The sequence below is a fragment of the Cervus canadensis genome, chromosome 32 (assembly GCF_019320065.1).
Source record: "Cervus canadensis isolate Bull #8, Minnesota chromosome 32, ASM1932006v1, whole genome shotgun sequence".
Taxonomy (NCBI): Eukaryota; Metazoa; Chordata; class Mammalia; order Artiodactyla; family Cervidae; genus Cervus; species Cervus canadensis.
This window is the reverse complement of record NC_057417.1, coordinates 29,788,850-29,805,103: the sequence shown is the minus strand read 5'-3', so window position 1 is coordinate 29,805,103 and position 16,254 is coordinate 29,788,850. Positions and strand designations below refer to the sequence as shown.

Below are 16,254 nucleotides of genomic sequence, written 5' to 3'. Positions count from 1 at the left end.
GTCAGGCTGGAGGATTCCAAACGCTGTGGCTGCAGGAAATGGGGGAGAGGTTGGGAGAAAAGAGAAATTTTTAATTCCAAGGTTCGCATAGGAAAACATTATTTCGATTCTATTTCCAAAAGATATTATGCAAATTATTAGATTAGACCAGATAAGAACAATTCACAAAGAAAAAACTCAGAGAGCAGAGAGGGTAGTACACAGGCACACCTAGTTTTATTGCACTTTGCAGATACTGTATTTATTACAAATTAAAGATTGGTGGAACCCTGTGTCAAGCAAGTCTGTTGGTGCCATTTTTCCAACAGCATTATATTTTGGTTTTATTTTTTAATACAATTTTTAAAGCTTATACTCCAGTTAACAGTCATTACAAAATACTGGCTATATTTCCCGTGTTGCATAATACATCCTTGTAGCCTATCTTACATCCAATAATTTATACCTCCCACTCCTCTACCTGCCTCTACAATGCTACCCCTCCACCCCACCCCCCGCCATCTCTGGTAACCACTGGTTTGTTCTCTACAACTGTGAGTCCAGTTCTTTTTTGTTATATACACCAGTTTGTTGTATTTTTTAGATTTCACATACAGTACTTATCTTTCTCTATCTGACTTATTTCACTTAGTGTGAAATGAAGTGAAGTGAAAGTCACTCAGTCATGTCCGATTCTTTGTGACCCCATGGACTCCATGGAATTTTCCAGGCCAGAATACTGGAGCGGGTAGCCTTTCCCTTCTCCAGGGGATCTTCCCAACCCAGGGATGGAACCTAGGTCTCACATTGCAGGCAGATTCTTTACCAGCTGAGCCACAAGGGAAGCTCAAGAATACTGGAGTGGGTAGCCTTTCCCTTCTCCAGGGGATCTTCCCAACCCAGGGATGGAACCTAGGTCTCACATTGCAGGCAGATTCTTTACCAGCTGAGCCACAAGGGAAGCTCAAGAATACTGGAGTGGGTAGCCTTTCCCTTCTCCAGGGGATCTTCCCAACCCAGGGATGGAACCTAGGTCTCACATTGCAGGCAGATTCTTTACCAGCTGAGCCACAAGGGAAGCTCAAGAATACTGGAGTGGGTAGCCTATCCCTTCTCCAGCGGATCTCCCTAACCCAGGGATTGAGCCTAGGTCTCCCAAATTGCAGGCGGATTCTTTACCAGCTGAGCACTTAGTGTGAGGCCCTGCAAATCCATCCATGCCACTGCAAATGGCAAAATTTTCATTCTTTCTTATGGCTGAGTAGTATTTTATTGTGCATATATACACCATATCTTCTTTATCCATTCATTGTTGATGGACACTTAGGCTGGTTCCACATCTTGGTGATTGTAAATAATGCTGCTATGAACACAGGGGTTGTGTATATCTTTTCAAATTAGTGGGTTTTTTTTCCCCCCAGATATATACCCAGGAGTAGAATTGCTGGGTCATGAAGTAGTTCTATTTTTAGTTTTTGAGAGACCTCCATACTGTTTTCCACAGTGGCTGCACCAGTTTACATCCCAACAGTGTATGAGGGTTCCCTTTTCTCTACATCCTTGCCAACATCTGTTATTTGTGTTCTTTTTGATGATAGTCATTCTGACAGGTGTGAGATGATATCTCATTGTGGTTTTTATTTTCATTTCCCTGATGATTAGCAATGTTGAGGATCTTTTCATATGCCTGTTAGCCATCTGCAGTTCCTCTTTGGAAACTGTCTATTCAGTTCTGCCCATTTTTTAATCGGGTTGTTTGTTTGGTGTTGAGTTGTATGATCAGTTTAGATATGTTGAATATTAATTTATTATTGGTCATATAATTTGTAAATATTTTCCCCCATTCAGTAGGTTGTCTCTTCATTCATAAAAACTTAGACAAACACTCTTTGACATAAATCACAAGGTTTTTTTGGATCCATCTCCTAAAGTAAGGGAAATAAAAGCAAAAATAAACAAATAGAATCTAATTCAGCTTGGAACAGTGAGAAAAAAAAAATTTGAAGAGATAATGGTTGAGAATTTCCCAGAAATAAAGACACAATGAGGAGCATGGATCTACTGTCTCAAATATCTCAACAAAGCCAAAACATAAAATTTTGAAAAATCCATACCTAATCACATTTGATTGAAAATACAGGACAATCAAATGAAAAAATAGAGAAGACAAAAATAACTAATGCCAGGAAGGAAACAGAGGCTATGTCTACAGGCTCTGCAGACATCAAAAAGGGAATATTGCAAACAGCTCAATGCACATAAATTTGACATCTGAGATCTATTTCTGCTTTATTGACTATGCCAAAGCCTTTGACTGTGTGGATCACAATAAACTGTGGAAAATTCTGAAAGAGATGGGAATACCAGACCACCTGACCTGCCTCTTGAGAAACCTGTATGCAGGTCAGGAAGCAACAGTTAGAACTGGATATGGAACAACAGACTGGTTCCAAATAGGAAAAGGAGTACATCAAGGCTGTATATTGTCACCCTGCTTATTTAACTTATATGCAGGGTACATCATGGGGAACGCTGTGCTGGAGGAAGCACAATCTGGAATCAAGAGAGAGAGGAGGAATCAAGAGGAATTGGGAGAAATATCAATAACCTCAGATATGCAGATGATACCACCCTTATGGCAGAAAGTGAAGAACTAAAGAGCCTCTTGATGAAAGTGAAAGAGGAGAGTGAAAAAGTTGGCTTAAAGCTCAACATTCAGAAAACAAAGATCATGGTATCTGGTCCCATTACTTCATGGCAAATAGATGGAGAAACAGTGGAAACAGTGGCAGACTTTATTTTTGGGGGCTCCAAAATCACTGCAGATGGTGACTGCAGCCATGAAATAAAAAGACGCTTACTCCTTGGAAGAAAAGTTATGACCAACCTAGACAGCATATTAAAAAGCAGAGACATTACTTTGCCAACAAAGGTCTGTCTAGTCAATGCTATGGTTTTTCCAGTAGTCATGTATGGATGTGAGAGTTGGACTATAAAGAAAGCTGAGCACCAAAGAATTGATGCTCTTGAACCGTGGTGTTGGAGAAGACTCTTGAGAGTCCCTTGGACTACAAGGAGATCCAACCAGTCCATCCTAAAGGAGATCAGTCCTGGGTGTTCATTGGAAGGACTGATGTTGAAGCTGAAACTCCAATACTTTGGCCACCTGATGCAAAGAGCTGACTCATTAGAAAAGACCCTGATGCTGGGAGACATTGGGGACAGGAGGAGAAGGGGACGACAGAGGATGAGATGGCTGGATGGCATCACCAACTCAATGGATATGAGTTTGAGTAAACTCTGGGAGTTGATGATGGACAGGGAGGCCTGGCGTGCTGCAGTCCATGGGGTCACAAAGAGTTGGACACGACTGAGCAACTGAACAGAACTGAACTAACAAATAAACCAATTCATTAAAAAGCACAAACTAGGGACCTCCCTGGCAGTCCAGTGGTTAAGAATCCACCTTCCAATGCAGAGGACATGAGTTGAATCCCTGGTGGGAACTAAGTTCCCATGTGCTGGAAGTTTACAGCACAGTCACATAATAAATAAATAAAAATAAAATTTAAAAATCAAGGGACAAAACAGCCAGATCCCAGAATGGATTTGGCTTTGAAAAAACAATTGCATAAACTCCTGAAGGACAACTGAAGAAACTCAATTATGAACTGGATACTAGATGAAAAGAATCTAGTTTTGGTTATGTAGAATCTACTTTTGGTTATCCTGATTTTTAAAGGTTTATACTGAAATATTTGGGGGTGGAACATCATGATGTCTGAAATTCACTCAAAAATACTTCAGTCAGTTCAGTCGCTCAGTCGTGTCCAACTCTTTGCGGCCCCATGAATCGCAGCACGCCAGGCCTCCCTGTCCATCACCACTCCCGGAGTTTACTCAAACTCATGTCCATCGAGTTGGTGATGCCATCCAGCCATCTCATCCTCTGTCGTCCCCTTCTCCTCCTGCCCCCAATCCCTCCCAGCATCAGGGTCTTTTCCAATGAGTCAGCTCTTTGCATCAGGTGGCCAAAGTATTGGAGTTTCAGCTTCAGCATCAGTCCTTCCAATGAACACCCAGGACTGATCTCCTTTAGGATGGACTGGTTGGATCTCCTTGCAGTCCAAGGAGAGTCTTGGACTTCTCAAAAGTCTTCTCCAACACCACAGTTCAAGAGCATCAATTTTTCGGCGCTCAGCTTTCTTTATAGTCCAACTCTCACATTCATACATGACCACTGGAAAAACCACAGTCTTGACCAGACGGACCTTTGTTGGCAAAATAATGTCTCTGCTTTTTAATATGCTGTCTAGGTTGGTCATAACTTTTCTTCCAAGGAGTAAGCGTCTTTTAATTTCATGGCTGCAGTCACCATCTGCAGTGATTTTGGAGCCCCCCAAAATAAAGTCTGACACTGTTTCTATTGTCTCCCCATCTATTTCCCATGAGGTGATGGGACCAGATGCCATGATCTTAGTTTTCTGAATGTTAAGCTTTAAGCCAACTTTTTCACTCTCCTCTTTCACTTTCATCAAGAGGCTTTTAGTTCCTCTTCACTTTCTGCCATAAGGGTGGTGTCATCTGCATATCTGAGGTTATTGATATTTCTCCCGGCAATCTTGATTCCAGCTTGTGCTTCTCCAGCCCAGCGTTTCTCATGATGTACTCTGCATATAAGTTAAATAAGCAGGGTGACAATATACAGCCTTGACATACTCCTTTTCCTATTTGGAACCAGTCTGTTGTTCCATGTCCAGTTCTAACTGTTGCTTCCTGACCTGCATATAGGTTTCTCAAGAGGTGGGTCAGGTGGTCTGGTATTCCCATCTCTTTCAGAATTTTCCACAGTTTATTGTGATCCACATAGTCGAAGGCTTTGGTGTAGTCAATAAAGCAGAAATAGATTTTTTCTGGAACTCTCTTGCTTTTTTGATGATCCAGCGGATATTGGCAATTTGATCTCTGGTTCCTCTGCCTTTTCTAAAACCAGCTTGAACATCTGGAAGTTCTCGGTTCACGTATTGCTGAAGCCTGGCTTGGAGAATTTTGAGCATTACTGTACTAGCGTGTGAGATGAGTGCAATTGTGCGGTAGTTTGAGCATTCTTTGGGATTGCCTTTCTTAAGGATTGGAATGAAAACTGACCTTTTCCAGTCCTGTGGCCACTGCTGAGTTTTCCAAATTTGCTGGCATATTGAGTGCAGCACTTTCACAGCATCATCTTTCAGGATTTGAAATCACTCAACTGGAGTTCCATCACATCCACTAGCTTTGTTCGTCGTGATGCTTTGTAAGGCCCACTTGACTTCACATTCCAGGATGTCTGGCTTTAGGTGAGTGATTGCACAATTGTGATTATCTGGCTCGTGAAGATCTTTTTTGTACAGTTCTTCTGTGTATTCTTGCTACCTCTCCTTAACATCTTCTGCTTCTGTTAGGTCCATACCATTTCTGTCCTTTATCGAACCCATCTTTGCCTGAAATGTTCCCTTGATATCTCTAATTTTCTTGAAGAGATCTCTAGTCTTTCCCATTCTGTTGTTTTCCTCTATTTCTTTGCATTGATCACTGAGGAAGGCTTTCTTATTTCTCCTGGCTATTCTTTGGAACTCTGCATTCAAATGGGAATATCTTTACTTTTCTCCTTTGCTTTTTGCTTCTCTTCTTTTCACAGCTATTTGTAAGGCCTCCTCAGACAACCATTTTGCCTTTTTGCATTTCTTTTCCATGGGGATGGTCTTGATCCCTGTCTCCAATACTTAAGCACAGGCAAGTAAAGAGTAACATGTTTATATGCTGATGGGAATGTGATGAAAAGAAGGCTGTTAAGAGGAAAGATGATTTAGGAGGAAGAGGGAGAAATTGGCTGAGTGATGTTCTTGAGTAGGCATGGGGGGATAAGGTGTAGAGATGAAGTAGTAGCTGGGAGTGTGAAAAGTTATTGCTTCATTTTGTTCAAGAAAGTAGGTTAGGTCATCAGCTGACTGTGGGAATGCAGAAGGTTTCAGGAGAGAGGAGAAATACAGGGGCACTAGGGCGGTGGCTCAAACTTCGTGCGCGTCAGAATCACCTGGAGGACTTCTTGAAACAGACTGAGCTCCCCGTGTGTGAGTGCTCAGTCGATCAGTCATGTCCGACTCTTTGCGACCCCCTGGGCTGTAGCTCACCAGATACTAGAGTGGGTTGCCATCTCCTCCTCCAGGGTATCTTCCAGACCCAGGAATGGAACCCGCATCTCCTGCATTGACAGGATTCTTTTACCACGAGTCACCTGGGAAGCCTGAGCTCCTCCTGATTCTGGCGGTCCCGATTCCAGGAGTCCTGGTTCTGTAGGTCTGGGGCAGGGCCTGAGCAACTGTATATCTAACAAGCTGCAGGTGACGCTGATGCTGCCGGCCTGGGGATCACTTTCTGAGAACCACTGTGATTACTGTGCAGCAGTAGGGCCCTCTTGAAGTATGTGGTCAGACTCTAAAGTGAGAACAGTCAGTGAGAAAGTTCAGAGAGAACTTTTTCTCCAAGCGTGTTCTGAAGCACAGGTGCGGTTGCAAAAGAGGCAGAGGGTTGCATGAGCCAGAGATGATCACTGAGATCATCACAGAGCTGGCTGCTTCTTATCTGTATGTGTGTGTGCGCTTAGTCACCAGTCGTGTCCGACTCTTTGCGACCCCACAGACTGTAGCTCGCCAGGCTCCTCTGTTCAGAGGAGAATCCTCTGGGGATTCTCCAGGCAAGAACATTGGAGTGGGTTGCCATGCCCTCCTCCAGGGAATCTTCTCAACCCAGGGATCGAACCCAGGTCTCCTGCATTGCAGGTGGATTCTTTACCTTCTGAGCCACCAGGAAAGCCCTCTTATCTCTGGGCCAAGCCCAGATGAAACTGCCTCAGATGCATCTTTCCTGACCATCTAATCTGACTATCTTCCTCCTCCTCACCATCTTGCACTTTCACATTACTTTTTCTGGCAGAAAAATTTTCATTCTTCAGAATCTTATGTAAATTTATTTTGTTACCTGTTTCTGAATCTTTTCACTGGAATGTATGCACCACAAAACAGGAATCTTTTGTTGTTGGTGGTGGTCACTGCTATGTTCCTAGAACCTAGAAGAATGCCTGGACACCACAGGCGCTATTTACTCATGAAAAGTAGAAAGAAAGAAACAAAGGAAGGGAGAGAGGAAAAGAGAGAGAGAGCCAAGGAAACACAAGAAACCAAACGATAGTATTTGTTTTGACTACGAAGAGGAAAATATTTATATAATTATAAAATATAAACACAGATTACTAAGTCTAAGAGGCTGGGATGGTTAGATACCATCACTGACTCAATGGACATGAATCTGAATTTGCAAACTCTGGGAGATAATAGAGGTCAGAGGAGCCTGGCATGCTGCAGTCCATGCAGGTTGCAGAGTCAGATACAACTTAGCAACTGAACAATAACAACACAAAATTAATGTAAATACATCAGAAAGATGGGAAGGAGGAGCTAGCTAGTTGCATCTTCTTTTCCTGAAGACAATGCTTCCCAAATTCCCTGTTTGGACCACGAGCAGGTTGTGGTCATTGGAACTTGGGCAGTGAAGATGCACACCATTTTCATGCCTGGCTTTAAAACATCTCATGCAATCCTTCGTTCTCTGTCTCTGTCTCTCTCAGCTCATCAGTGTGCTGAGTGCAGAGGACCCAGTAGTGACTTCTGGGGAGGCCCAAGGGGACAGTGGAGTTGTAGGATGAAAGGGACCTGGGTTCGTGGCAGCTTGGAGGACAGCAGTGTAAAAGCCTGCTCCTGGACACTGGCGGGACTTCAGGTGAGCTGAAAATAAACTTTACTTGTGTCAAACAGCCACTGAAATTCCAGGGCTATTTTTATTACTGAGAAAAATAGAAATGTCAAAACGTGATTTATTAGTAATTACTAGTGTTTCCATTTATGTTCAATCAGGAGAAAAAGAAATCACATGTTAATTTGAACAGGGAAAGTTAATGTAAAGAATTATTAACTGTAACAGAGTAAAGAGAGTTCTAAAGAACAGTAGTGAGTTCTGGAATAATTCTTCACCTTACTAATTCGCTCTAAAGTGATATCCCTTCTGCTATGTATTCCATCCACTGAGTATTCTTAAAGAATATTTCCATTTGCAAGCTAGCTAATGGGTTCTTTGTAGGGTGTAAAGAATGCAAAGTAACATACATGCTAATCAAAATAAAATTGACTCCAGGAGGGATCTGAGTGTCTGTTCCCACATGGCAACAAAACAGCAGGAAAAAATGGAGTGAAGAAACACTGGTTGGCACTGCACTCCCCCACCTGATGTCAGTAGGGCAAAGTGTGGACCTGAACTTGCACCTTCATCTGGAGGCAACAAGGCCATGAGAACTGGTTCTCCACTTACACCAGGGTGGCACTGGCAAAGCCCAAAGGAATGACACATAGCATTTGTAATATCCACAATTTAATTTTTCAAAAATGTAAATACATATAAAAAAAGAATATCCTGTGGGTGCTCACTGAGCTTCTTGACACTGAGTTCCTTGAAGAAGACTTGGTCCACCTTTGAAATTCCAGTGTCTACCTCAGTAACTAGCACACTGCTACCTACAAAACTTTTTTCCTATATGCCAAATTGTAATTTACTAATTTCCAAGGATAAATATGTTTCCAAGACTTACAAAGGTGTGTATAATTTGGGGCACCATTTTCTTGATTTTAAATAAGGCCATTTCTTTAGTTAGGGCTTGGAGAATTGAACACTTTCCATTTAAGCATTCACCTCTAGATCCCCAGAATCTATGCTAACTTGCAAATTAAATTATTTTTTCCTATGTTGTCCCAGCTTTTCTCCCAGGACTTCCTTCTGGTTTTTGGAGACTTTTTTATTATGGCCTCTAGATCTCTAACTCTGCTCTTTGCCCTTCCTTCTTTTGAAAAGGAGGGAACAAATCCCGAGGTGTAAAATAACATGTTCTCATCCATCTCAGCGGCAGAGCTGGCCTGCTTCTTCCTGTCTGAGTCCGTTGCCAAAAGATCCCAACACCACCCCCCCACCTCCACCCCTCAGCCTAGCAGAGCCTCCCGACTGGAAACCACGCATTCTTTTATACACCCTTAACTCAACCCTTCCCAGTGCACACGGCTTGTCCCAGGGGATTGAAGGGGCTCATCTCTCAAGTGTTACTCTTACTACACTTCACGTGACTCCGCGCCTGCCTTGTTCACGTACAAGTTGAGCACTCACGAGTGAGGGCTGTGTGTTTTCACCATCTTATTCCCAAAGCACATGATGCTTACCCCGCAGCCCTTGAAAAGTGCTGGTTGAACTGGTGTCATCAGGGTGAAGAGAACCAAGAAAGGCAGAGTTGGAGCTGGGAAGTCTGTTGATGGCTGTTTGATAGGGTAATAATTTGTTCTAGCAAAATAAGAGAAAAGGAGGTTGTGTGTGACAGGCAAGGAGGTCTAGTTTCAAAGCAAACAACAACCCCCAGAAATCAGAATCAAAAAGAAAAAAAATGCAAAGGGAGGCAGCAAAGATGCCAAACCCACAGGAACCAGCCACAACATAATCACTTTGTTAGTCAGGGTTCTCCGGAGAATAAGGGGATGGGGAGGGTGGGAGAGAACATATTTATTTTGAGGAATTAGCTCACAATATGTGGGGACTGGTAAGTCTTGAATCTGTAGGCTAGGCCAGCAGACTGGAAATTCAGGAAAGGGCTGATGTTGCAGTTTGGAGTCTGAAATCTGCTGGGCAACAGGCTGGAACTCAGGAGCGTTTCTATGTAATTAAATTCTTGATGAGAATTCCTTCTTCTCCGGAAACCTCAGTCTTTTCTCTTAAGACCTTCAGTCGACTGGATGAAGGCCATCCACATCATGGAAGATAATGTGCTTTATTCAAAATTGAATACTTTTCCTACCTTAGATGCACCTTCACAGTGTAAGGGAGGATTTTTGTTTTTACCTCTACCCTCTTAGGGTTTTCAGCTGGGCCTAAGAATTAACTTGACAGAAGATAGATTAGCAGGAGAAAAGCGTACAAATTTACTTACTACAAGTTTTAAATGACATGGGAGCCCTCACAAGGAAATGAAGGCCCAATGAAATGGACAAATCTATGTGCTTTTTATAGCAGGCAGAAGAAAAAGAGGCAACTAAGGAAAAGTGACTAAGCTGTGGGGAGGCTAAGGAAAGATAGAAATTATTTTAATAAGGTCTGTTTTACAGAATTCTCTAAGTCCTGTAAATGGACCTCTGCTTTATGCAGAACTCTGCATAGCATTTCTCACTGCTCAATATACTTACTTTCTTATTTATTAATTTTTTATCTAGCTCACCCTCTGCCCCACAGCACCTTGAAAACAATAAAAATATGTCTTATTTGTATTCACTGCTACATCTCCAGTTTCAAGAACAGTGTGTGGTACACAGAAGGCGCTCAATAAACACTGGTTGAATGAAAGACTTTGCTCCCTTCATAAGTAGTATGATTCAAGTTGTTTGTGAAAATGGAACAATTCTAGCGATGGCTGATGAGCATTGTCCTGTGAAAGGTTCCTCTCTGTCAAGAACAATGAGAACCGGGAATTTCTGAGGTAAAATCAAGTGTAACTTCAAAAAAAAAAGTTGGCCAGTGGAGCAATGGAAAAAGCATCAGCTTCAGCAACAGCGGACTTAGACTGGAATCTGGCTCTGCCACTTGCCAGCTGTGTGCCGTGAGCAAGACTCAATCTCTCTCGAGTTTCCACTTCCTCATCTGTATAGTATCTGGGGATATTATTACAAGGACGGTTAATGAGGGTTTGGCCAGTGTATAGATGAAAATGCTTGGAACGAGTGTGTGCTTAAAAAAAAAAAATACCACAAGGCCACGGAAGGTTTTGCAGATCAAGCATCTCCACAGAACTTTCTCTCTCTACATCCCCCTCCAATTTAAATTTCATATTATAATCATACCTGATTTTTAAAAAGGCATCCATCTTCTCTAACTGGTTTTCTCTTCAAGCAACAGCACTTAGTTTTACTTTATTGATATGATTCACACACTGTAAAATTCACCCTTTAAAACTGTACAATTCAGTGGTTTTCATTATATCCACAAGGCTGTGAAACCATCATAACTCTGTAATTCCAGGACATTTTCATCATCCAGCACAGCCATTAGCAGTCACTCCCCATTTCCCCTTCTGCTCAGCCCCCAGCAAACAGCTAATCTGCTTTCTGTCTCTATGAATTTGCCTAGTGTAGACATCTCACAGATACACCCAGATGATATGTGGCCTGGCGGGTCTGAGTTCCTTTATTTAGCATGATGTTTTCAAGGTTTATCCATGTGATAGCATAGATCAGTACCTCATTCCTTTTTACAACTGGATAATACTCCATTGTATGGATATGCCACATTGCTTTATCTGGTCTTCAGTTTATGAATATTTGGGTTGCTTTCTATTTGGGGGCGATTATGAGTGATGCTGCCATAAATATCTGTGTACAAGTTTTTGTGTAAACATACAGTTTTCAGTTCTCTTAGGTATGTATTTAGGAGTGGAATTTTTAGGTCCTATTTAACTTTCATTTATAAATATAGTAACTCTATATTTAACTTTCAGAGGAACCACCAACCTGTTTCCCACAGCAACTGCACAATTTTACATCCCTACCTGCAATGTATGAGGGTTCCAATGTCTCCAAATCCTCATCAAGCTTTTTTATTAGTTTGTTATCATTTTGCCTCACATTAATATTGCAGCAGGTCTAAAAACTACTTAAATTAAAACAGAAAATTTCTATATGTCACTCATATATTCAAAAAATTACCCCAAGGTCATTTTCTAATTATTCTTGGCAGAGAATATTCAGTATTACAGATGCCTTGGCTAAGGAGGGATAATGCTCTATCACATAATTTCTTACAGAAACCCGGGACGAAAAATCGCTTTGGAACAAATTCCTGTCAGAGAGCTGCCTTAAGTAGGCACGAAAGTAGCATCTGAAGAGCTCTTGATCTACGTCTTTCGGCTCTGTCACGGTTCCACCTGCAAGCCGCCTAGCATTGCTGGAATCCGCCCCCACCCCCGTCCCCGTGTGCGCAGGCGCAAACTTCTCGGCTCGGCCTCCTCCCTCCGGCCCCGCCCCCAGACCCGCCCTCCGCCGACACGCCCCCCACCTTTGCGCTCTGGGGCTCAGGGGAGGGGAGAGGAATGTTCAAGAGGATGTGCGGCCAATGCGCGAGCTTCTCGGAAGCGGCGCTCCGGACTGGCAGAGTAAGTCTGATGACGTAGTCACTCTCCAATCGGCATCCTGGGGGCGGGACTAAAGTCGGGCAGGGCAGGGCCGGAGGAGGGGACCGCCGGGTGGAAGCACGTGATCGCGGTCTGGAGCCGGAAGCTAGGTCGGCTTCAAGCGCCCCCAGCACCTAGAGCTGCGATGGTGAGTGAGAACGCATGCGCAGAGTTACGCGCGGCGCCGGGGGTACCTTGCCCCTGTCCCCCAATCTCTTTGGTTGCCGCGTCCTGAGCGTGCCCTCCGGCCTCACCTCCTATTCTCCCCGGGACTGGGAGGGAATGGAGAAGGGAGGGGTGGCGACGTAGAAGGCCAAGGAGAAGTCGCTGGGAGGGTGTGTAGAGGCCGGGGACTGGTCTGAGGGGGAGGCGGAGGCCACAGGTGGGTTTGGGGAGGGGGCCCGAGGGTAGCGGAGGGGACGTGTGGAAAGCTAGTGGAGCCCCGGGCGGAAGAGAGGACTGACGGAGGCTCAGGAGGATCAGTGCTGAAGGCTGTGTAGAGGGAAGAGGGTCTGGAAGGGCCCTGGCTGGGTAAAGAGGCTTGGAGCGGGGGCAGGGGGCACTGTCAAGAGAGGGACTCGGGTTTCCCAAGGGCCATCCTTTCGGCCTACTCCTCACTAATTGCATCTTTACCCACTAGACTTCGGCACTGACCCAGGGGCTGGAGCGAATTCCCGACCAGCTTGGCTACCTGGTGCTGAGTGAAGGCGCGGTGCTGGCGGTGCGTTCTGGAAACGGGAGGGGCGTGCTCCAAGTACACATGACCCTAGGATGCCTTCTAATGTTGCCCTGTTTGGCCCGATTTGTCTCTGTTCTTGATCTTTACCTGGTATCACGCCTGGCATGTAGGAATTAAATCAATTAACCAATCTCTGGACTCTTAGTCTTGTAACTGTCCTGAGGTAAAGAGGTTTACTGACTTTACCAAAGTCAGGCTAGTTACAGGTTTGTTGATAACTGACAATACCCAAGTTACTCTTGAGTATGTCTATTTGGTATTTATTGAAGAGGCTTGGTATTTTGTTCTGTAGTACAATACAGTGTCAGCTCTAGAAGTTTTCAATCTAGCTAGAGAGACAAGGCTTAAGACTAAAAGTTCAAAGTAGTGCATGTGGTTAACGCAGCTGAAGGAGTCCAGAAAGTGAAGGATTCAGCCCTTCATACTATAACTTGTGTTTTGGCAAGGAACCTTCCTTGGATGAGGTAAGAATTCATCTGGGCTTAAAAGATGGATAGATGGCAGAAAAGAAAGAATATTCAGGGTTGGGAGGTGGACATGTTTGCAGGAGTGTAACACCAGCCTGTCTGAATTGGTGATGGGGTTATGTTGAAAAGATTTGGAAACATTTGGGGGAAGAGGAGGATATGGTAGGGAAAGGTCCGATTGAAGGACTTTGACGGCTGGGTTAACACATTTGGATTAATCTTGGGGGTAATAGGTTTGAAGGGTTTTTGAACAGAAACAAGCTGATGAAGTGATTGAGTGGCATTGTTCTGTTAGGTGTAAAGGTAAGCCAGAAGGGGCGGGATTCAAAAGCAGGGGTGCTGTTGCCGAAATCTAGGTATGAAACCTCTGGTTGCAACAAGGAGGAGCAAGGAGAGAAGGGGTTTTTAAAGGAAGAATTGTCTTAGTAATGATTTAATGTTAGTCACTCAGTCGTGTCCGACTGTGCAACCCCATGGACTGTAGCCCGCCAGGCTCCTCTGTCCATGGGATTCTCCAGGCAAGAATACTGGAGTGGGTTGCCATTCCCTTCTCCAGGGGATCTTCCCAACCCAGGGATTGAACCGTGGCCTCCTGCATTACAGGCAGATTCTTTACCATCCGAGCCACCTGGGAAGCCCTTGTAATGACTAGAGCTCAGTGATAAAGGGGATACTTTTCCATCCTGTACAACTTTGTATGCAAGCCTAGACCAGCAGGGACCTAAGAAAGGAAGTTGATTGGGGAGGGGGAGAGGTAACGGGGATTTTGATAGTCCAGCTTTAAACACTTGAGTTTGATATAGAATAGGGTAAACTCTAGGAGTTGGTGATGGACAGGGAGGCCTGGCATGCTGCAGTCCATGGGGTTGCAAAGAGTCAGACACAACTGAATGACTGAACTGAACTGAGTAGCAGTTAGATAATGCCAGGAGCTAGTCAGAGCATCTTGCCAGTACTCTTGTGACACTCACAAGCATGTAAGATAGGTACCGATGTCCCCAATTTACAGATGAGGAAACTGAGGTATAGAATCCAGCAGGAGGGCTATATTGAGGAGGTAAGAAGTTGAGCTCAAAAAAAAAAAAAAAGAAGTTGAGCTCATTATCAGAAAAGAGGAAGCCCAGGCCGCTGTGACGTCATTACTCAAGGGCCAAGTAGTCCGAAGGGGTTCAGAGACAAAAGGGATGTTTATGTGTCAGGTTCTACAGACAGGGTGACAAATGGGAAACGGGAAAAGATGGAGCCTGGGACTCTAGCTGTGGTGGTTGGGCACTGATATGTGAGAATGTGGTTTTTTTCAAATAAGCGGAGACAGGGAGAGAAACCAAGATTCAGGGATTGGGGAAACAGGGTCAGTGAAGAAATGGATGAGAGTTCCTGCTTCCTCGGGGAAGCCCAGTATTTTAAGGATGACAAACATGATGGCATCAAGAGGGGCAACAATGTCATAGGAGGGTTTAGGTTTTTCCAAAACTAGGGGTGATGTACGGAGAAGGTAATGGCACCCCACTTCAGTACTCTTGCCTGGAAAATCCCACGGACGGAGGAGCCTGGTAGGCTGCAGTCCATGGGGTTGCTAAGAGTCAGACATGACTGAGCGACTTAACTTTCATTTTTCACTTTCATGCACTGGAGAAGGAAATGGCAACCCACTCCAGTATTCTTGCCTGGAGAAGCCCAGGGATGGGGGAGCCTGGTGAGCTGCCGTCTGTGGGGTCGCAGAGTTGGACACAACTGAAGTGACTTAGCAGTAGCAGGGGTATGTAGGGGTGTTGGAAAGTGGAGACAAGAGAGGTTACACATGCTAGCACCAAAGTGTTCTTGGAATTGCCTCCCAGTTCTGTTCCCTGATTCCTGCTGCCCTCCCTCTGTGTGCAGTCATCTGGGGATCTGGAGAATGATGAGCAAGCTGCCAGCACCATATCTGAGCTCGTCAGCACGGCCTGCGGTTTCCGGCTGCATCAAGGCATGAGCGTACCCTTCAAGCGTCTGTCGGGTGAGCCTCGGCCTCTGGTGGGGGGGAGGGGGCGGTGCTGCTCCCCAAGGCCACTCTTCTAGGGGAAAGACACCTGTCCTCTACCAACTTCCCACCATCTCCTCTGGAATCCATGTCTTCCTCTTGGTATTTACCCTGTATCAGAACTATGAGGAGAGTAAGAGAAAGGAGGGGATTTAATGGAGACCTTCCATCTTCTAATGTTTGAGCTTTGAACTGTTGAATTCCTTTGGCTTTGGATCCTAGCCAGTTTGTGTGCGACCCCTAGGGAGGCCCCCACAACCCACTAACTCTCTGCTCCCTTCCCTCTCCTGGGGCGGGGGAAGGTGCGTCTCCCCTCCAGTGGTCTTTGGAGAACACACGCTGCTGGTGACAGTCTCGGGACAGAGGGTGTTTGTGGTGAAGAGGCAGAACCGAGGCCGGGAGCCCATTGACGTGTGAGCCTGCCCAAGGGCGAGGGGCAGAGGAGGAGCCTCTGTGACGAGAAAGATGGGAACCTCCGCAGCCTCTCTCTTGGTGCCGCTAGAACTAAAGCTGTCTGCTCACCCGCTTCCCCACCCCGACCTGGAAGGCAGAGGCTCGGGAACTTTGTACTCTGTTAAGGAGAGTGAAGGGGAGAGGACCTCCCTTCTTCTCACCCTCCCTAATAAACATGAGTGTGATGTTCCTGGGCCCGGGGACGTGTTGTGTGTATTGGGGGAGGAGGGTCATACCCCATGTGTCTTTCAGCTTCCGGGGCCTCAGTCCAGAGGAGTGGGGTGGACAGAGAAAACTGGGAATCAGAAGGAAA

The 16,254-nt window shown here is 44.9% G+C and overlaps 1 protein-coding gene across 1 annotated transcript; it reads left to right on the top strand.

Moving 5' to 3' along the window:
- Positions 1-12,259: 12,259 nt before the first annotated feature.
- On the top strand, positions 12,260-16,136 carry LAMTOR4 (late endosomal/lysosomal adaptor, MAPK and MTOR activator 4). Its single transcript, XM_043455082.1, has 4 exons — positions 12,260-12,410; positions 12,903-12,983; positions 15,347-15,464; positions 15,808-16,136. Exons 1-4 carry the CDS (start codon positions 12,408-12,410, stop codon positions 15,903-15,905), a joined length of 300 nt encoding a protein of 99 aa, XP_043311017.1. The 5' UTR covers positions 12,260-12,407; the 3' UTR covers positions 15,906-16,136.
- Positions 16,137-16,254: the final 118 nt, after the last annotated feature.

Coding starts and splice junctions, on each gene's coding strand:
- LAMTOR4 (XM_043455082.1), top strand. Junction 12,984..15,346: donor GTGAAGGCGCGGTGCTGGCG/GTGCGTTCTGGA, acceptor CTCTGTGTGCAG/TCATCTGGGGATCTGGAGAA. Junction 15,465..15,807: donor ACCCTTCAAGCGTCTGTCGG/GTGAGCCTCGGC, acceptor TCTCCCCTCCAG/TGGTCTTTGGAGAACACACG.